General features: G+C 44.3%; 2 protein-coding genes across 4 annotated transcripts in view; one reads left to right on the forward strand and one right to left on the reverse strand.

Annotated features, from left to right (window-relative positions):
* The window catches only part of LOC147011552 (coxsackievirus and adenovirus receptor homolog), a 35,690-nt gene extending 20,190 nt beyond the window's left edge, over positions 1 to 15,500 (forward strand). Inside the window, exons 4-5 of the mRNA XM_085857778.1 lie at positions 14,414 to 14,448; positions 14,755 to 15,500. Of these exons, the coding sequence (XP_085713904.1) occupies positions 14,414 to 14,448; positions 14,755 to 14,844 (125 nt within the window). The 3' untranslated portion in view covers positions 14,845 to 15,500. The remainder of the gene's footprint in view (positions 1 to 14,413; positions 14,449 to 14,754) is intronic.
* A 165-nt stretch (positions 15,501 to 15,665) lies between these two features.
* The window catches only part of LOC147011553 (uncharacterized), a 30,513-nt gene continuing 24,458 nt past the window's right edge, over positions 15,666 to 21,720 (reverse strand). For all 3 annotated transcript variants that reach the window (XM_085857777.1, XM_085857774.1, XM_085857775.1), the window contains 5 exons: positions 20,704 to 21,007; positions 18,452 to 18,612; positions 18,210 to 18,256; positions 17,564 to 17,640; positions 15,666 to 17,460 (listed from right to left, as the gene is read on the reverse strand). In XM_085857777.1, coding sequence (XP_085713903.1) covers positions 17,282 to 17,460; positions 17,564 to 17,640; positions 18,210 to 18,256; positions 18,452 to 18,612; positions 20,704 to 21,007 — 768 coding nt within the window. In that variant the 3' untranslated portion in view covers positions 15,666 to 17,281. The remainder of the gene's footprint in view (positions 17,461 to 17,563; positions 17,641 to 18,209; positions 18,257 to 18,451; positions 18,613 to 20,703; positions 21,008 to 21,720) is intronic.

Genomic DNA, 21,720 nt, shown 5'->3' on the forward strand with positions numbered 1-21,720 from the left:
CTGTTGAATTAATAGCAGGTGGGGTTGACTCAGCCTGTCATCCTTCTGAAGTCGGCAAAAATGAGTACCAACTTGCTGTCATCCTGCGTCGGAGTGGCGACCCATTGATGATTGTGGTCAATAGCCCAGGAGACTGCTTAGGCAGCAACAACGCTCTGCACAGAGTATGGTCCCAATCGATGGGATGGAGAGATAGTCATGTCTCTGCTGGTTGTGAAGCAGAGGTCAATAGACGTCTGGGTTGGGCCTGGGGAGTTATGGATTCACTGGATCATGGGGGATGGTGTTATCGGTAGCTATGCAGGACGAAAGTCCAAGTCTGCAGGTCCTTGTTGCTTACAGTCTTGCTCTTCGGATGTGAGAATTGGTCTCTGACCAGGGATGTGAAACAGAGAATTAATTCCTTTGGTACAAAGTATCTTCGGAGAATGCATGGCTATCAATGGACGAACTTTGTGTCCAATGAGAGGTTGCTGATAGAGACTCAAATGAGATTTGTTACCTGAATAGTCCGTGAGCGTCAGCTACAGCTGTATGGACATGTGGCTCTCTTTCCTGATGCTGATCCTGCTGACCAGATCCTCTCAGCGAGGGAGCCTCATGAGTGGAGGAGACCAATGGGCCGACGACGTGCCTCATGGATGCAGCAGGTTGATCGGCATCTCAAGAGATGGGGATGGGCCTGGCATCTGCCTGGAGGATGTCGAGACAGAGGCCCCTGGGGTACTGATGGATAGTGGATGCAGCGACGCACTGCTCCGGTGCAGGCTCCCATCTCTGACTTGACCTGACCCTGAGCGAGTGGTTCGTGCTCCGTCATTCTGTGCGAGTGTTTCGTGCTCCATCACCCTGAGCGAGTGTTTCGTGCTCCGTCATCCTGAGCGAGTGTTTCGTGCTCCATCATCCTGAGCGAGTGGTTCGTGCTCCGTCACCCTGAGCAAGTGATTCATGCTCTGTCACCTTGAGCAAGTGGTGCGCCAAGTGTGTGTGTGTGTGTGTGTGTGTGTGTGTGTGTGTGTGCGTGTGCGTGTGTGTGTGTGTGTGTTGTTCATAAAGCATATTTCTTTTTCTTTGTCCCATCCTTGCTCTGCCCCCTCCCAATACAGTGCAGCACCCTCCTTCCACGCCTCTCTCTGTCCCTGTCTCTGGATATATCTGGATGGTGGTTATGTCTGGATGGTGTTTGTCTCCGGACATTTCCAGGCAGGTTTTGTCTCCGGACGTGTCTGGGCGGTGTCTATGTCTGGACGGGAGTTTGTCTCCAGAAGTGTCCAAGCGGTGTGTCTCCGACCAGCTTGGCTTCAGACGCATCCGGGCGGTGTTTATCTCTGGACGTGTCTGGTCGGTGTTTGTCTCCGGACGTGTCTGGGAAGTAATTAACGCTCCACTGCACGTCTGCCTTCCCTTCCTCTCACCTCACACTGTCGTCCCATCCCCCACCCCTCCTCGCTCCTCCATATTTCGCACTCTCTCCTTTCCCCTCCACCTCTTAACTCTCCCCGCTCTCTTTCCCCCACCCCTCTCTCACTATTCCCCCACTTCTCTCTCCCTACCCCCCCTTTTCTCCCTCCCTCCTTTAGTATTCCTGTCAGTGAAGCAACAGGTGGAATTTGCTCGTGCTTAATATGGCGTAGTTATTCCCATCTTAGTCTGGTGTTGGCTGGCTTAAGATCATCGGGTCTTGAGTTAAGGCCCCTGTCGTGACATGAAATAACACCAGGTGGGTTTACTCAGTCCATGATCCTTCTGAGGTGGGCAAAATGAGTACCAGCTTACTGAAAATAGGGGGTACTGCATCGGGGGGGAAAAGTCATGCCCCCCAGCAATGATGCAACCAACAGCCATAGGTTGCATATGAAATAATAACAAGAGTGAGAATTGCTTTGCAATACATGTCTACCACTGTTCCCAATGAATGGTTGTTTATTTGGCAGTGTATAACGGTGCGTTCGGTGCTGAAAATAATAAAAACAATAAAATAAACCAATGTCACCCGCTTGCCAAATAGTGACAAGGTGTGACGTCTTTAAGGTCACACTGAGGTGAACAGAGCTGCTATCCACCAGGAGCGACTCCTTGAGGAATATCTGCCGACGAGAGATTCCGATGAGAATCGTTCTACAGAGTAACCATGAAAAATATGCTTTTGCCTCATAACGTCACCAAATGACGTCATAATGTCTCAAGCTTGACATATCGAGAAAGCACTCATCGAGGTGTTCAATTTGAGGTCCTACACGATATGGTTCCTAAAACTTGAAAATTTGACCTTGGGGTCAAATATGTTTGACCTCAGGCGCGAACCATGAAGCTCAAGGCCAATCGCCACCAAAAACTAATCAGCTGAGCGCCAGACCATATACTACATTTGCATAAAGTTTGGAGACGATTCGATTAAAATTACTCAAAAAATAAGGGTTTCGTCGACTCCCTTGATTTGCGACAGTGACCTTGACCTTTGACCTTGACCTTCAAAATTTTATGCGCTGAAACGGACCTCTATAGCCCTCTGATATGCGAAGTTACAAAAATTTCCAATGATAACTGTGCTCTGCAGAATTTTTTATACGTGATTACAGACAAAAAACAACAAAAAAAAAAACAAAAAAAAATAAACAAAACATACAAGCTGACTAACATATCTTGCAAAAACCTCGTTTTGGCAAGATAAATAACCCGATGTACAAACATGAAGCAAAAACATGCGTATGGCTTCCGTGCATATATTGTACAATACCATTGTGGTTATATATCTGGATCATTCCAATTGCACTGGGCCATAGACTAACACCCAGACCTATGGCCTGCCGATCCGTGCTGCTCCATGCAATGGTGGCATTTTATTGGGGTGGAGTCATGCTAGCTGTCCAGCCAATGGGTGTAAAGCAGTGGGCTGGAGTGAGACAAAGAGCAAAGCTGGAGTCCCCTCCGGTGAAACTGGTAGGGGACTAACACTGTTACGAATCTGGAAGCCATTTACACTCAAACAGACAGCAGTCCCGAAGCTCAGTTGTTTCAATAAGTATGTGTAGAGTTAGATTCTTCCCTATGTCTAAAGGGAATTACATGTGTGCGCTGCGAAGTTTCTTTCTCGTTAGATTTTTTGCAATACCCAACGCCAACAAATCAATCCTTCACTTCTTCGTACCATCGACGCCTTTGCCCACGTGTGTTCGACCACGGACGTGGCCGGAGGTTTCCTCACCTCAGAACACTGACTCCATCCAGGAAAGGAGGGGGTCCCCCCCTGTCCAATCACGGATGGCCAGCACACCACCCCATGAAATCCTGTCCAATCAGGGCAAATATTACCTCAGAGCTCCGACTCCACCCCAGAAAGGCAGGGTTTTCCCCCTGTCCAATCAGAGGGGGACAGATATCACTCCAAGAAACCCTGTCCAATCAGGGCAAAGATTACCTCAGAGGACCGATAACTCCACCCCGCCCGTGGGAGGGATAAGAATCGCCGGGCTTCCCTCAATGCTCGCTGGAGTTGGGTTGGAATTGTCGGAGAAGAAAGGGGTCGCCATTGCTCTTGGTGTGCGTCGTTGGTGGTCGTCGTTACCGTGTCTCAAGCTGGTCCTCTGACTATTCCACAGCAGTCGACTTCCATCTCTCATTTTGTCGAGCAATAACCCGGAGTCTGAGCTGGGAATCTCTGCTGGCCCTCTGTGAGGAGCAACCCTGGCCCCCGCCTGGACCCCGCTATACCGTGACTGGGCTCACCGACGGCCCCGACTTTCACACCTGCAGTCACGAGCCAAACCGCACGAGGCGGCCAGGTACCAACCAAACTCTGACCTCCAACCTGTCTATCCCCTTGGCTGCGAGGGTCGAAATAAAGATAATCCGGGTTCATTTTCTTTTGGTGCGTGTGTGTCTGTGGTGGCGCCATCCTATGAGTAGAAATTGTATAAGTGTTGATTGCTCATTGTACATTTTCCTGCATATTAGTGATTAAGTCTGCTCTGTGTCTCCCTCCCTATTATAAATAAACCCCGTGGTAAATGTTCCAGCTCGTTGCCTGTCGTTTCTATCATTGACCCAGCACGGTGCAGGCTTGAGAAATTGTGAGGCCGTTTGTGCCGTAAGTTGTCATTTGGGCCGGCGCAGCTTTGGTAATTTCTGCTCGGTTACGCCGGATCTGAGTCGATAACAGCGACTCGGTTCGGATAAAGTTGGCTGAGAGTGTGGCTTCCTCGGTAGTTAGATGGCGTGAGTACTTATGTAAATTGGAATCGACAAGTGGACCCAACCTCACGCCGTCTAAATATTAGCGACCACGGTCCTTTAAGCAACCCGTCGACTCCGGAGTTATCCGGGGTGACGACCTTTCAATTCTGGTGTTCGGTGGGAGACAGCCCAACTGCTCCGTCTAGCGGTCGTCCTCACCACCGAACCCGGCACCACAACAATACTTCCCATATTGAGTGCTTAGAATAAGCATAAAGTAATTAAATGTCATTTTAGATTCTCGAAGCACCCGCTACCGAAGCGAGCCGTCAAGGGGGTCATGTTATTATATGTATGCCGATTTTACTCCAAGGGGTCCCAGGATTACACAGCCAAAAAATGGTTGCGATTGGTTCAGCCGTTTTTGCGGTACCTGGGAAAAGACAGACGGACAGACGGTGAATTATAGTAAAGATGAATCACTAATTTGTCCACCAGTAAACCCTCAAATGTCATGGTTTCGAATATCACGGGTTTTGACCAATTGCAGGCAACCTATTGTATTCCAATTCTGTTATCACGGGATTTCATTTTGAGCAATCGTCATTTTTGAGCTGAGATGAGTCATGATTTGTGTCCCATGCATGTACGATTACCTCCCATTATGACCCTTGTGGTCTTTCTCGTGCACCATTTTTTAATGAGCCCAAGCATAAAGCAATGGACAAAGTCAGTTGTGCGAAAAGGCAGAGACAAGTTTTGAAGTTGGGGAAAAGATAGAGTTGTTAGATCAGTTGGCTCGAGGAGAAAATGCAGCATCTGTGTTGTCCGCCTTCACAAACTCAATGATTGAAGGTAGAACCTTCCCCATTGTACTCTTCCTCATTCCTAAACCTTCATTTTCCTTCAAACTTCATTCCCAAACCTTCATTTTCCAACTCCGTAATTGAACCCTTTTCTCAAACCCTTAATATCCTACACCCGGATTTGAACCCCTGTTATGTTTGTGGGGGAGATAGACATAGACTAGCATGGTCCATGTACGAGTAGTTAACCAATCTCAAAGTAATAAGTCGAGACGTGTCAGCTTAAGGATTGTCTTGTTTGAATGTGCACCGTACTGGGGGTGGTGTGTGGTAATAATTCCTGAGGGATTAAGGTTAAGGAATTTACACAATAACCCCTTTGTAATGTCCCACCAGGTGGAATTGGGTGGCTTTGGGCTCTGCCAGGCAAGAAGAGAGAGAGGTAGAGAGAGAGAGGTAGAGAGGTAGAGAGGTAGAGAGGTAGAGAGGTAGAGAGGTAGAGAGAGAGAGAGAGAGAGAGAGAGAGAGAGAGAGAGAGAGAGAGAGAGAGAGAGAGAGAGAGAGAGAGAGAGAGAGAGAGAGAGAGAGAGAGAGGTAGAGAGAGAGAGAGAGAGAGAGAGAGAGAGAGAGAGAGAGAGAGAGAGAGGTAGAGAGAGAGAGGTAGAGAGAGAGAGGTAGAGAGAGGTAGAGAGAGGTAGAGAGAGGTAGAGAGAGAGAGAGAGAGGTAGAGGTAGAGAGAGGTAGAGAGAGGTAGAGAGAGGTAGAGAGAGGTAGAGAGAGAGAGAGAGAGAGAGAGAGAGAGAGAGAGAGAGAGAGAGAGAGGAGAGAGATATAGAGATAGAGGAGAGAGAGAGAGAGAGAGAGAGAGAGAGAGAGAGAGAGAGAGAGAGAGAGAGAGAGAGAGAGAGAGAGAGGTAGAGAGAGAGAGGTAGAGAGAGAGAGAGGTAGAGAGAGAGAGAGAGGTAGAGAGAGGTAGAGAGAGGTAGAGAGAGGTAGAGAGAGGTAGAGAGAGGTAGAGAGAGGTAGAGAGAGGTAGAGAGAGATAGAGGTAGAGAGAGAGAGAGAGAGAGAGAGAGAGAGAGAGAGAGAGAGAGAGAGAGAGAGAGAGAGAGAGAGATAGAGAGAGAGAGATTGAGTGGATTCGGGACTCGGGACTCGAAGGAGAACAGGACTCGGAGGGTAAGGTGCTGAGGAGAACTGACCAAAAGAATCGTGAGACTCTAATGAGAAGATTGTGGAGGAGAGCTTCTGAGGGGCTTGTGGAGGAGAACGAGACGTTGGAGGGAGCAGAGAGTCTGAGGAGAAGGAGGTTGAGGGGAATAGAGAAAGAACCTTGAGAAATGGTGGCTCTGTTGGTGCCTTCCTGTGTCTGCTCGTTCGTCATGCCTGGATCCTGCCATGTGCCTCATCGCATGTTTGTCCACTCATCACCTGCTCGTTACTGTTGTGGATTTTTTTCACCCACCCCGTTGTGATTGTTGAAGGATTTTTCCTGGTTGATTGTGGAATCCTATTTGACTTCAGGCAGAGTTTAACGTTTGTCCAATTTGGTTATACAATCCTGCATAAAACCCACCGACACTGATAACCGATGTCCACACAAGTCCTTTCTTTGTGAAACAATTTATTTTCTAATTATCCACCATACACTTCTCACTCTCTTACACTGCACACAATGAACTTGAGAATCCCCATTTGTTGCAATATTATTTGGTTCTATTTTTATATATTCTTACATTTTAGTTAATAGTTAAACGAACTAGATTCAATTCACTTCCACATCACATCAGAGAGTGTTATTCTAACTTGGTACTTGGTCAGTCCCAAGGAGTACAAGCCACTGAGATGCTATACTTCCTCAGGTACTTGCACTGAAACAATTTTACATTTCAAAGCATTTTATACTTTCATGGGAGAGTGGTGGGGGCTATCAACCCAGACTGCAGACGTGTTCTCTAGACGAGAAGCCACTACGTACATTTTGAGGCAAAGGTTCGCTGTTATCAGCTCAGGTCACACCGCTCCAGACCAAGACACAACGTACATTTCGAGGCAAAGGTTCGCTGTTATCAGCCCAGATCACACCGCTCCAGACCAAGCCACTACGTACATTTCGAGGAAAAGGTTCGTTGTTGTCAGCCCAGGTCACACAGCTCCAGACCAAGACACAACGTACATTTCGAGGCAAAGGTTCGCTGTTATCAGCCCAGGTCACACCGCTCCAGACCAAGACACAACGTACATTTTGAGGCAAAGGTTCGCTGTTATCAGCCCAGACCAAGACATAAAACTTACATTTCTCAAACCCCATTTGTTACAATTTAGAATACATTAATATAAATTTTTCCTCCACATTACCATGACCAGAGATAAGCCATTTGGTTTTTGTTCCCTTTCCCAGTCTGTGATTAAATCTGGCATGTGACGTCATATGTTTTACCTCACTGTTTATAATTATTTATTTATTGCATTTCCTCCTTTCCTTCCCAACCCGCCATCGTATTCCTTTTGTCGGGTCAATCTTCCACTGGTTGTTTGTGTCATGGGAAATGAATCCGTTGGTTTTAACAAAAGCTTTAAGGTTCTCGTATCTCTACTGAGAACCGCACGAGCATAGTCCGCCAGAATTCGGAACATCTTCACAGCAGTTAAAACCGTTCAGTACATCAGGGGATTTTAACGTCCCACAGCAACGAGCTTGACGTTAGTTGAGCCGTTGACACTACACCCCGTTCTCAAACGCACATTCTCAACTGTAGCTCGTGAAACAAATCGAGGCGAAGGGATTTTTGACAGAGCAGGTTTTTAACACCGATGAGACGGGATTATTCTGGACGATGATGCCACCTCGTACTTTGCTCTCCACACAGGGAAGATTATAGTTCAGGGTAAGGTGATTTAAGGATTGTGTTACCCTTCTCCATTGTGGGTTGGTGCAGTGCTCTCGGCACCTTCGTCAAAAAGCGAATGCTGCTTTTCCATTCACTGAAATGCGTTTGCCACTCACCCGCTCCCTCTTTCCCCACTCCACCATCCCTCCTCTAACAGCATCATCCCAAGCTAAGTTTGGTGTTGTCAATTTATAGCAGAGTACATACAGTACAAACGAGTTTGTAATATGTTTACTTTCACCCATCTCGCTGTTTTGGAATTAATTAAAAAAGTAAAAGTCTTGTGTTTTTGTTTTAATTTACACTGTATTTATTGTGCAGTATTTACCTGTTTATTTCAATGTTAACATGACATACAGTATATACGAGGTCCATCTAAAGGCCCGGTCACACCTTGACGTTTTAGCCAGCGATGGCAACGTATTAAAATGTATGTAAAACGCTGGCTTACGTTGAACTTTTAATGTTTTTTTAAAAAGATTCGGACGTATTCATAGCGACTTGGTCTTATGTATAACGCATTGGTAACGGACACAGAACGTTTCGTTGTGTTATAGATAACTTATACCAACGAATGCTGAACCTGTTGTCGACCTACACAACCGATGCCCAACGATAGTCTAACTTCGGCATAGCGCGTTGCACGCATCGCCGACGATGTCGTGACGTAGCCTATTAAAAGGCTGACTCACAACGATTCGAATCATAACTGCCGTAGAAATGGAAGTGTCAACATCGTGGTCACACCTTGGCGATCTTGCCAGCGTATGCCGACCTAAGAAAAATGTGTCTAAAACGTTGGGGCACGTCAAATACGGTATGAGTAAGTTTGGTATACGTGAGTAGAACGCTAAAGTACGCTGTCATACGTCGTAGTAAGTAGAGTACGTCAAGAAATTTTAAACATGTTCAAAATTTTACGACGTACTCGGCGTATGACACACGTTCCGCATGCGATGGGGATAAGTTTTACACACGATATGTGGACGCTTACACACGTCCACAAACGCTACTTATAAGCTACTCATAAGTCGAAACACGTCGCGGTAATGTCTTTTTACGCGAAACTTATTTCTAACTTATGTTTGACGTGCTTTGAACCAATTCTTTACGTAGTCCCAACACACATCGACGTATGTAGACGTATTCCAATGACGTCTTCCGGTCGACAAAAAAAAATAAATGAACGTGTTTCTAGCTTACAACTGCCATATAAAGACGTGTTCCCAGCGGTTTTGGGAATTGGTATATAAAAATGGTGTTCATAAAAGGGGAACCCAACAGTGTTTTCGAGTCCTTTTTGAGTCGATGTCCATGTCAGCAGTAACAGTATCAGTATCAGTATTAGTATTAGTATTAGTATTAGTAGTAGTTTGTTCATGTTGGCAGTAGTAGGTGAGTGTGAGAGGGAGGGTGTGGGTTATGATGGATCGTCCTTGCGTTTAACGATTTAACGATTTAAATGATAAACTCAACGATTTAAATGGCTGCATCTCCACTGTTGAAAGTAGACGCTTGCGCTCAACAATTTGATTTTTTTTACACTCAACGACTTTTAAACGGAACCACTCAACTATTTTCATTGTTTACAATGAACGATTTAAATTGCTGTCACTCGCCTTTGTTTTTTGACGCTGGGGTTTGGAAATTTGAAGCGTTTCTTCTGAACGTGTTAAAACGCTCAAACTCGACTATTTTAAATAGACGCTGCCGATGGACAATTGGAATCATAGCCAAGCTAGACATCGAAGTGTGAACATCCTCGTCATGCCGAAGAAAAGTTTGAAGAATGCTGTAAATAAGTGTCCTGGCCGTGGCCGTGGACGCTGACGCAAGGACGATCCATTATACCGACGTCTTTCAGCCTATGAGTAACTTAAAAGTAACGTCTGTCGATGTGTGGCAACGATCGCGTAACGTGCCAACAACACGTTAATCATAGGTTAGAAATAAGTTTCGGGTACGCTAAACATTACCTCGGCGTGTCTCAACTTATGATTAACTTACAAGTAGCATGTGTTGACGTCTGTCAACGATCGCAGACCGTGCATACAACTTGTGGCCAGCGTAGCGGAACGTGTGAGTCATACGCCGGCATACGTCGTGAAATTTCAAGCATGAAAAAATTTGAGGACAACCAAAAAGTACAACGTTTAAAGCCAACGTACAACGACGTATGGCAGTGTTTTTCAGCGTGCTCTCAATGTTATCAAAACTTACCCATAACGTATTCAACGTGTGCCAGCGTTTTAGAAAAAAAAATCAAAAATCGGCATACGTTGGCTAAAACGTCAAGGTGTGACCGGGCCTTAAAAAGTAACGGGACTGAGCCTGCTGTGTGCTCCACTTAAGGCCCAGTCACACCTTGACGTTTTAGCCAGCTTTTGCCGATTTTTGGAAAATTTGTGTGAAACGCTGGTAAACGTCGAATACGTTATGGGTAAGTTTTGATAACATTGAGAGCACGCTGAAAAACACTGCCATACGTCATTGTACGCTGGCTTTAAACGTTGTACTTTTTGGTTGTCCTCAAATTTTCCATGCTTGAAATTTGAAGACTTATGCCAGCGTATGACTCACACGTTCCGCATAACGCTGGCCATAAGTTGTAGGCACGTCACGCGATCGTTGACACACGTCGACACACGTAACTTGTCAGTTACTCATAAGTCGAAACACGTCGAGGTAATGTTTAGCGTACCCGAAACTTATTTCTAACCTATGAGTAACGTGTTGTACTCACGTTACGCGATCGGTGACACACATCGACACACGTTACTTGTAAGGTGCTCATAAGTCGAAACGCATCAAGGTAATGGTTCGCGTCAGTGTTCCAGACTCCCTGTTTTTTTTTTATTTTAGTTTTTTTTTCTTCCTTCCTTCAGTATGATGGTGATTTTGACACTTCGATTTCTAGTGCGGTTATAATATAATATAATTAATAGGCTGCCGCTCAACAATTTAAATCATAACTGCACTGTACACTGAACACCGTCATACCGAAGAAAAAAAAAAACCGAGAGTCTGGAACACTGACGCTAACCATTACCTTGACGTGTTTCGACTTATGAGCACCTTACAAGTAACGTGTGTCGATGTGTGTCAACGATCGCGTAACGTGAGTACAACTTATCCCCATCGCATGCGGAACGTGTGTCATACGGCGAGTACGTCGTGAAATTTTCAACATGTTTAAAATTACAAGACGTACTCCACTTAATACGACGTATGATAGGATAGTTTAGCGTTCTATTCACGCATACCAAACTTACCCATACCGTATTCGACGTGTGCCAGCGTTTTAGACGCATTTTTCAGAGGTCGGCATACGCTGGCAAGATGGCCAAGGTGTGACTGCGATGTTGACACTTCCATTTCTGCGGCGGTTACGATTTGAATCGTTGTGCGTTAGCCTTTTAATAGGCTACGTCACGTCATCGTCGGCGATACGTGCAGCACGCTATGCATAAGTTAGACTATCGTTGGGCATAGGTTGTGAAGGCCGACAACAAGTTCAGCATTCGTTGGTATAAGTTATCTATAACACAACGAAACGTTCTGTGTCCGTTACTAATACGTTATGCATAATACCAAGTCGTTATGAATACGTCCGAATCTTTAAAAAAACATCAAAAGTTCAACGTAAGCCAGCGTTTTACATAGATTTTAATACGTTGCCATTGCTGGCTAAAACGTCAAGGTGTGACTGGGCCTTTACACAACTTGAATGAACGGGTTGTGTCACAGTCTTTCGCAAAATTCTAGCAATATATGTGATTGGTAATGGTTGACTGCGCTCATTGTGTGATTTTTACAGGTCGTGCTTTACACGTTGTCTAGTCTGAGTCGTCGCGCTATGAGTCGTGAGCAGAGAGCCAATCTGAAGTTTCTTGCCAAGCTTGGCGAAACACCTTCCGAATCCTTCGCAATGCTGCAGCAAGTCTACGGGGAAGAAACGATGTCACATACACGTGCATTTGAATGGCACAATAGGTTCAAAGAGGGACGGGAGGAGGTTGAGGATGATCCACGGTCTGGAAGACCTTCAACGAGCAGAACGGCAGACGACATCGAGCGTGTGAAGCAGATGGTGCGTGCAGATCGTCGACTCAGGGTGCAGATGATTGCTGAGGAACTTTCCATCAACAAGGACACTGTTTGGAGCATCATCGCTGAAAATCTCGAAATGCGCAAGGTGTGCACAAAGATGGTCCCCAAGCTGTTGTCCGAGGACCAGAAACAGCAAAGAGTCACTGTCTGTCAAGACATTATCGAGCGCCTCGAGGATGATCCAGACCTGCTCAGGAGAGTCATTACTGGCGATGAATCGTGGATATTCAAATACGATCCCGAGACCAAATGACAGAGTCATCGGTGGAAAAGTCCAGCATCACCAAGACCACAGAAAGCAAGGATGTCGAAGTCGAAGGTCAAGGTGATGCTCATCGCGTATTTTGACATCAAGGGCATCGTCCACTTTGAGTTTCTACCACAGGGTCAAACAGTGAATCAATATGTGTACAAGGAGATCCTCTGGCGCCTCCTGAGATCAGTCCGGGTCAAGAGGAGGGATCTGTGGGAGAACATCGCCTGTGTGCTCCACCATGACAACGCCCCTGCTCGCAGTGCCCTGAGCATCCGACAGTTTCTGGCGGAGAGGAACGTGCCAACTTTGGAGCAACCCCCGTATTCACCAGACTTGGCCCCTTGTGATTTTTTCCTCTTCCCCAAGCTCAAGGGGACACAATTTCCTGATGTGGAGGCCATCAAAAGGGCCGTGATGACGGAGCTCCGGATGATTCCAGAAGAAGCCTTCCGAGGGTGCATCGAAGAGTGGAAGATGGACAAGTGTGTGAGACTGGAAGGAAACTATTTTGAAGTGGACAAGCTGTAATTTCAATATATTTTTTGGTATAAAATTTCTGTGAAGTCAGTCCCGTTACTTTTTAGACGGACTTCGTATATGATAAAGAAAGACGAACCGACATCTCTCACCTGCCAGTGGAGGGAATAACCAATTAGGTCTCACCGAATCAATTAAATTGAATCGCTGCTTTCGACATTTGCACATGGTACATGCTTGGGAGTTTTGTTGGCATGCATTACTGTCTGCGCTGATGAGTCGCCAATAAGCAATGAAACTGGTCCGGCAGCTGAGGGTGTGTGTAGCATTGGGATTCTCATGCGTGTACTATGTGTGAACGTCTTTACAGCTGTGGAGGAACTCTGGGAAAGGTTGGCTCGAAGAGCATGGGAGGAGTCAATTTATTTATATTGATCAGAGAGGCCACCAAGAGGCCAATGGCAACTTTGAAAGAGCTACAGACCTTTATGGCAAAGACTGGTCACTGTTCGTATGTGACAACAATATCCCAAGCACTCCACAAGTCTGGCTTGTACGTTAGGGTGGCAAGAAGGAAGCAATTACTCAAAAAACCCCACCTTGAGTCCCGTTTGAGGTATGAAAGAAAACACTCCAGAGATTCTGATGTCATGTGGCAAAACGTTTTGTGGTCTGATGAAACCAAGATGGAACTTTTTGGCCGAAAGGCAAATGTCACATTTGGCACAAACCCAACACAGCACATCATCCAAAGAACACCATCCCTCTTATGAAACATGGTGGTGGCAGCATCATGTTATGGGGATGTTTCTCATCAGCAGGGACTGGGACACTTGTCAGGATAGAAAGGAAAATGGAGTAAAATACAGAAAAATCCGAGAGGAAAACCTGCTGTCCTCTGCAAGAAAGCTGAAATTGGGATGGAAGTTCACCTTTTAGCATGACAACCCAAAAAAACACAACCAAAGCTACACTGGAGTGGCCCAGTTAGAGCCCAGACCGAAATCCAATCGAAAATCTGTGGCATGACTTGAAGATTGCTGTCCATCAACGCTCCCCACGCAACTTGACTGAACTTGAACAGTTTTGTACAGAAGGAGAGGAGGAGGAGATTGGGACCATACTCTGTGCAGAGTGTTGGTGCTGCTTAAGCAGTCTCCTTGGCTATTGGGAACAATCCTGGACGGGTTTCCACTCCGACAGTATTCCAGCAACACGGCACTCATTTTGCCGACCTCGGAAGGATGACAGGCCGAGTTAACCCCACCTGGTATTAATTCAACAGCTGAATGGGATTTGAACTCAGGACCCGAGGATCCAAAGTCCGCCACCCTAACCATTAAGCCAACACCAGGCATGTATAGAAGAATGGGCAAATATTGCCCAATCAAGGTGTGCAAAGTCAGTAGAGACCTATACCAACAGACTCACAGCTGTAATTGCTGTCAAAGGTGCTTCAACCAAGTATTATTAACTCAGGGGGTGGACACTTATCCAACCACGATATTCCAGCTTTTTATTTTTTCTGAAATTTGTTTTTTACTTGGAAGTTGTGGGTTACGATGTGTAACTAAAGGTGGAAAAAGTCTGATTTAATTCCAGGCTGTAAGGCAACAAAAGGAAAATTTTGAAAGGGGGTGCACACTTTCTATTGGCATCAGAACTAATGTGAAGAAAATGTCTGTTTTTTGTCTCTCCAGGAAATCCAAACCATCTTGAGGATATTCCAGAAATTGTAAGTCCTTGGGATTTCCTCATTAATGTACAATCTTTGTAATTCTTCATCAAGAACATCAACAAGTTATTTGTGATTATTAAAGATGGGTATTGTTATGGAACAATAGCTAATTTATTGCCGTCAATTCTTCGTGTTGCAAAAGTAAACTTGCAGACACAGATCACGTTGGTGTCAAAGGTTGTGGGTTCGACTCCAGCTGAAGGCACACCAATTTAAGATTCTCAGGATCTGTGTGAGGTTGAACTGCCCCCAAAAGATAAGCACAAGCATTCAGGATATCACATGTTCTTGTTTGTCCAACAGGGACTGAAGGACGAGCCCTCTTACATGACTCTGAGGAAGAAGCATTGCGACGTCAATGAGTCTCACTTGTACGACATGTTATCATCCTGAAAGGAAACTCCAGCTTCACATTGTTATGATTTATATGCTCTGCTGAATACATTCTAGAAGTTTTCATGGAAGATAGATGCTAATAGAGGGTGACTCTGAAGTGCAACCAAGCAAGAACAAAGGGAAGCTTTGCACACCATGCATACAGTTTTAATGGGATTTGCCCCAAAATAACAAATCCCTGACTGAGCAAAAGATCAAACAAGCTTATCCTGGAATTCTTCCACTCCTGTTTAATGGTCCCCTGTGAGAATACAGATCCCACGGTTGGCAATGGATATCAATTGCTCATCCCTGTTAGCAGGATTTTGCAATTGTGTGTGTCCTGGCCACACTTTTTTTTTTTTTTACCTTTGTCACCAAATCTTTATGAGAATATTGTTAAAATAAAAAAAATGAGTCAAAATGTGAAAGGGCAAAGTCATCGTAATTATAAATAGCCTTGATTAGCCCCATTGCAGCACGTGACTCCCTGCTATTTAAAATAGCTTCCGTGTTTGTTTGTTTACCATTGAGCTTCAGTGTCTGTTCAGGCCATAACTTTAAAAAATTTTTTTTACCAATTGAGCTTTTGTCATTAAATCTTCAACAAACCTTTATGAAAATGTGGAGAACAAAATGAATAAAACATACAATGTTTAAAAAAAAAAAAAAAACTCGTTTTAGTCGAGTCTAGTTTGAATACAAAATGGACGTGGAAGGTATTTTCATTTTGAGATGTTTTCTAATTGTACATGTACTCATTATCCAAAGACAAAGCTGTGTCGAATCCACTTTCTTTTAAATGCATAGAGCTCATTCAAGCCAACATAAACGAAGACTGAGCATTTTCCAATGAACTTTATTGATATGATGAAGTATTGGATTTAAAATGTATGTAGTGTCAGGGCTTGAGGGTCTTGCTTCTTAATGTTAACACCAGGGTGGTTATCTGTGATAGTCGTCTTTAATGGTGATTCTGTCATATTCAATCAGGAAGTGCGCATCGGAAGTAAAAACGATCACATTCACCTCCTCCTTTCTGTTCTATATGCTCAATGCATCAGTCTCTCTCCTGCACAGGAATCTTCATCTGATGGTATAAAAATTCCGAAACGGTACCAAGCATTTAAAGGGAGGTAACCAATAACTATTTGAAATGTGTCCATGTCAGAAAAGTAGATACATAAAGTACAAGGAAGTTCATTTTGCAGCTTTGGAAAATCTTTTTCATACAAGAATGAAAGGTGAAAAATTTGATAACTACATAAATTCTCATTTTTGACATTTTGAATTGACTTACGAAGTGTGGTGGAACCAAAAATCAGCCTTTTCCCCGTCTGAGCCATGACCTCTCACCATATAGCCGTTCACAGATGGGACATCTTATGGAATTCCAAATTACTCATTGAAACATCACAATTAATCACAGCCTACAAAGGCTTTTGCATATAGCTCAAGGGAGTACTGCTCTACTCGATGAGCTGATGCCCCAGCATTAGATCCATCTCTCCTGGATTCTGTGGAATAGAAAGCTCTCAACATTATTGGAATATCTCATGATAAGGCCAAAGCACAAGGTCTGTTGCCTTCATTCTAGACAGGTTGGCATTCTCTTTTTTTTGGAACCACCTCTCCTCTGGTCGAGCTCCTTCTGCTCTCTCAGCACTCCAAGCTCCTCCAGGATGTACACATTATTCCAGTAACTCCCTCCTGGTGAAACTCCCAAAATCTTGGCTTGAACAAGCCTCAACTATTTTGAATCACTTTCTCCCATTTGAGGCATCACAATCCTGAGACTGGCCGATTCTTGGCCCATTGCCGCAGGGTCAGATTAATCACAGTCACCTTACTCTTCAATGAGCCTCGAGCTGGTATACTTATTTAAAAAAACAAACAAACAAAAAAAGTAACGTATAAATATCCATCAACTCATCTACACTGACATGGTGCTTTTCTCAACCACTCAGCACACTCCCCTTGCTGGTATTTTCACAATAACCCTTTTTGGAAGGTTAATCTACTCTAGCTTCTCTTCTACCCTTTCCCACCTCTTTTTTTTGTCTGGATCTGCCTTGGGTAATCATTGGAAGGCTAGGAAAATTTATTTGTAGGGAAATTGTAGATGAATACACAGAAGATGTCCTAACGACAGAGAAGCACGATCTAGGTAAATGAAAAGACAGTATAAAATTGTTACAAAAGTTGTTAAGCTAGCTGTTAACCAACAATGAGGCAAGTTACATAACAAGCCAAAAAGAATTTAAAGATTACTAAACTCTAAATGAAAAAAATTAGGTAAGGCAAAAATATGAATTTTTTTTATGATGGTGCCTTGCATGTCGGTGGAAGTAAGCTTTGTTGAACAACAACAAAACGAAATTCCAGTGAAAGATGCAGAAGCAAAGACATTTGCAAAGGAAGGAATCAAATGCTGTATTATCGGGAAAACGAGGTGTTAGGGAGCCATCCAAAAAGGTTTGGGTCCATTCCCATCTGAGGAAGAATCAGAGAGCTGGAAATTCGACTTCTCTTCACTTTCTTCCACCTCTTCCTCTTCTTCTTCCTCATCATAGGCCACTAAAGAGGGAGCCAGGTTGGATTGGCTTTGGGGCTGCTTGGCTTGGCGCTCTTTACCTAAAAAAGAAAGAAAGAGAAAAAAAGAAAATAAAGGGATCTGGCACCGATTTTGCATATTTGTATTGATCTCTCTATGGTTCCTCAACATGTTGAGGTTTACCTTGCTTGGATGGAGGTGGAGGTGGAGGTGGAGGTGGAGGCATAAGACCTGCATCTTCATCCACCTTCGTCTTTTTTCTGTTGAAAAAAGTAAGTCAGTTTTCATCATTGCTCAATACCTCCTCAAGGAGCATCAGGACACCTGTGACTCATGGTCACAAACTTCTTGAGCTTAGAATTTACTCTGTTCATGTGAGGATTCCATCACAGTGCAGCTGAAGCAACTCTCAGACATTTGGAATTTGGTCGTTTATCGGCACACAATGGCCGACACTTTTCTAAAGAGTACAATGAGAATTTTACAACTCCATACGAGAATGCTTGCAGACAACAGCTGGCTTAATGCCACTTCCAAAGGACAACACACTCATTGATACAGAACCCTGTCTGTAAGTCACCAGGGCAACAGTTTGTAGGCTGCTCAGGAATCGAACACAGACGAGACAGTACAAAGTGAGTATGTGATCTCCTAGTGATCCTGTCAGTCATAAATCAGAGCACCAGCTGGAAAAATCGAGTGTGCACACCAATCACTCGTCATGCCTCCTCAAACTCTTTCTCCATCGTTTTAACATATGGATCCACAAAAAAACAACACTGCAATAAACCTCAGATACTTCACAAGCAAATCGCTACACACAACTCACTTGTCTGAGGACACCGTTTCAACAGTTGAAAGATGAAATGGTCCATGCTGGAGAAACAACACAAGATGACAAATTTCCAATGACGAATCATAAAAACAAAATTAATTGCTAGCAGTTTGATTAAACTGTGAGATGTAAGAGTGGGAAAATCATTCACCGACTACAAACAAACAAACAACAAAAAAACCAAAGTGAAAGCCACTTTGTGAATGTTCAACCGAGCACCATGCAGCAGGCCTGACCTTGTAGCCCAACAGCCCTTCATCGCTGGGTTCTTCTTCCGTAAACCTGCGCTTGGTTGTACCACGACGTGCAGAGGATTTGCTCGGAGGTGGCATTTCAACCTGTTCTGGTTCTGGCTGTGGTTCTGGTTCCGGTTCCAGATTCACCTTTTTCTGATCATCTGTTCAGCACAGAATTCCAATACCGGGATGAGTTTGAAAATTCAAAGAAAACCTCGACCGACTCAAACGGACCAATAAGCTACACCTCCCCCCTTTCTTCCTCCCTCATCCACTCCCCCCTCACACATCCCCCCCTCTCCCGTCTTCCTTTCATAAACTAGTGACGGCAACAAGAATTCCATTGTGAGGGTTTCCCTCGACTCAAAACTAAAGTTGGTTAACCTAGACTGAGAATTCGACAGCGAATGTTGAGTTACACGCTACAGTTTAGAAGTTGAAACCCCATTCAATGGGCTGGGCTCAGATTTGCTACATATTTGGGTCAATAAAAAAGTGACCTTTTCTTATCGGAGTTGTAGTCCAAGAAACTCCATTGGAAAAAGACAAAGCAACAACTTCGTGTGGTTCCAGTTAGACTCAAAATCGAAAAACAACCCCCCCCCCCCCAATACATCGCTGGTGAAGCATCCTTCATCAAAGCAAAGATGACTGCTCAGTTTATATCAACAAGCAGTGTTGCCATGTCAGCATCTTGTGGCAATCAACGATGATCATCTCCAGTAGATGATGCAGCAATGTCCAATCATCTCCATGAGATGGTGGAGCAATGTGCATCACAAATGAGCAAGGAGTGACTTCCGATAATTTCCAGTGGGATGATGCCAGAAACATCCAATCATCTCCAGGGGATGGTAGATCAGCATCCAATACTTTCCATGGGGACGGCAGAGAAACGTCCATTATTCCTTTTTTCCAGATGGTAGAACGATGAGTATTCATCTTCCCAAGATGGTGGAGCAACATCTACTCGTCTCCTGAGGAGAATGGAGCATTGAACAACAAGCAAACAAGTCAATTCTAATAATCGTTTTGGGATGATAGGAAAAACATCCGATTATCTCTTATGGGAGCTTGGACGTTTTCATCTCTGGAAGATGATACCAGCATTGTCCATCTCTGGAGGGATGATGAAACAGAATCCATAACCAAGTGATATTGTGGAACAATGTCTAATCATCTCAAGGTGATGGTGAAGCAAAGTCGAACGATGGAGCAGTATTCAATCATCTCTACTGGATGGTAGAGCAGCGTCCACATCTGGAAAGATGGTAGAAAAAAAAAGAAAGAAAAGAAAACGGGTCCATTCATCTCCCGAGGATGTTGGAAATCCATATCCTTTTTAGAACAGTTTATACATCAGTATACCTGAAGAACATTTAAAGTGATCACATTTTGGAAAAACATGAATACACAACTTCAGACAGAAGAAAATTTGCACAACTAGACAAGGAACATGGAGAACAACTGAATAACAAAAGCAGTCTTGGTCTTGGCTCAGAACAGAGGTGGACAGATGACTGCAGCTGAGAATAAAGTTTGGCACGATTCTTGAGCAGTGATTGGATGTTCGGGATCAACAAAGGAAAAATATCTCCGATTTGAAAGATATGTACTCTCATGTAGAAGGAAAGTATACTGAGATGAAAATCTCGAGGTCTGAGACCAATGCTGCAAAAAAAAAGTATGCCGTGTTGTTTTTCAGCTTGAAGAAGGGTATCAAGCAGAAAACTTCCAAGAGTAGTGAAGATGAACTACAGCAACGAGCAGACATGTAGAAGTCAACAGGAAGTGTTACACATTGCAGAATAGAGCCCACTCACTAATTTTGCCAATTAATTTTCCTTTGGCTTACATGATGAATGTGTTGGATCAAAATATAAATGTGTATAATCTACGGAATGGAATCAATTTGATGAATGTGTTCGTGTGCGACTTTATAGGAAAATTACACAAAAGCATGCTCACATAAAAAAATAAAAACGAAATAAAACCCAAACCAGAAATTTGATGTTGTACAAGTTCCAACTTGATTGCAAAAGTCCCAGCCAAGTCCCCACTATCTCATCCCATCCCACCCTGATCTACTCAATCTCATCCCATCCCACTCCAAGCCCAGCTTTACAAGCAGCAAGCGAACAGACATGAGCCTAAGGTTGCAAACTTTTCTTGTTGCTGATCCAACCAAACGATAACGGGTTGGTGACCGAAGGAGACTTTCTCCATGGTATCGGCAGGAGTGTTCAGTGTACCGGTCTGGATATCCTTTTCCTCGCCTTCACGTCCACTCTCCTCTTGATCATCATCATCGCTGCTCTCACAATTGCTCTCATTCTCCTTGTGCCATTTATCTTTGCAGCGGCGCACGACGTTCTGAACCTCCGCACGCAAGCGGCGGAATGCGTGCTCATTCTCTGCAGAGGGGTAGCGGACCCGGAGCAGATGCGCCTGCCGCTTGCGCTCTATCAGCTGCAGAACTTCCTCCGTGAGCCACGGCTTGCGAGGAGCTCTCTTGGACGGTCGCCCGCGGCCACGCCAAGAGCGCGGCCCACGGCCCTGGCAGACGCACAGACCGCAGACACAGAGACAGAAAAAGACAGCAGCAGACAGACAGAATATGCCGCACAGCCAAAGATACACAAACACCAGTCATGCACAAACATGTCCACACACACACACCAAAGAAAAAAACATAAAAAACAAAATAAGATAACTGCATGTTCAATGAACAGACATATCCATTCAAAGGAAATGCCAGCCCACACACAGAAGGGTGAGGGTTTGGGATGAAACATCAGCTTTTTAACCTCTTTACTCTTTAAAGTTTTAACCCCTTTAAAGTGAAGAGCTAGGAATCGTCAGTTATTTAACAATCGCTTCAATTCTGCCTGTCAGTGTTTAAAATGTCAGTTTATGATCGAGGAAGAACTCAATTTCAATTGAATGTTGTATTTTGAATATGAATCGGAAAAAGAAGCTGTAGTTTAGCAATACTTTGATGATATATTTGTCCTGATTGCAGAAAGGAGTGAGATAATTATTTTACTCTGTCTGTCTGGCATTCAAACAAATTTGAAAATCATTCCGAACAGGAAACAATGTATTTAAGGACGTCATAAAGGACACATCCAACAGGCATGAATAACTAATGCAAGGTGTTCAATCTTCTTCTTCTTGCATAGGGCAGTTTCACTGCTGGGTAGCTATCATTTGTTAGGGTGCGACTATGCCGCTGATGTTGTGCCCCTATACCAGTACACTAGTATTCA

Source organism: Eptatretus burgeri, chromosome 15, assembly GCF_056783735.1.
Source record: "Eptatretus burgeri isolate ZD-2024b chromosome 15, Ebu_testis_v1, whole genome shotgun sequence".
Lineage (NCBI taxonomy): Eukaryota > Metazoa > Chordata > Myxini > Myxiniformes > Myxinidae > Eptatretus > Eptatretus burgeri.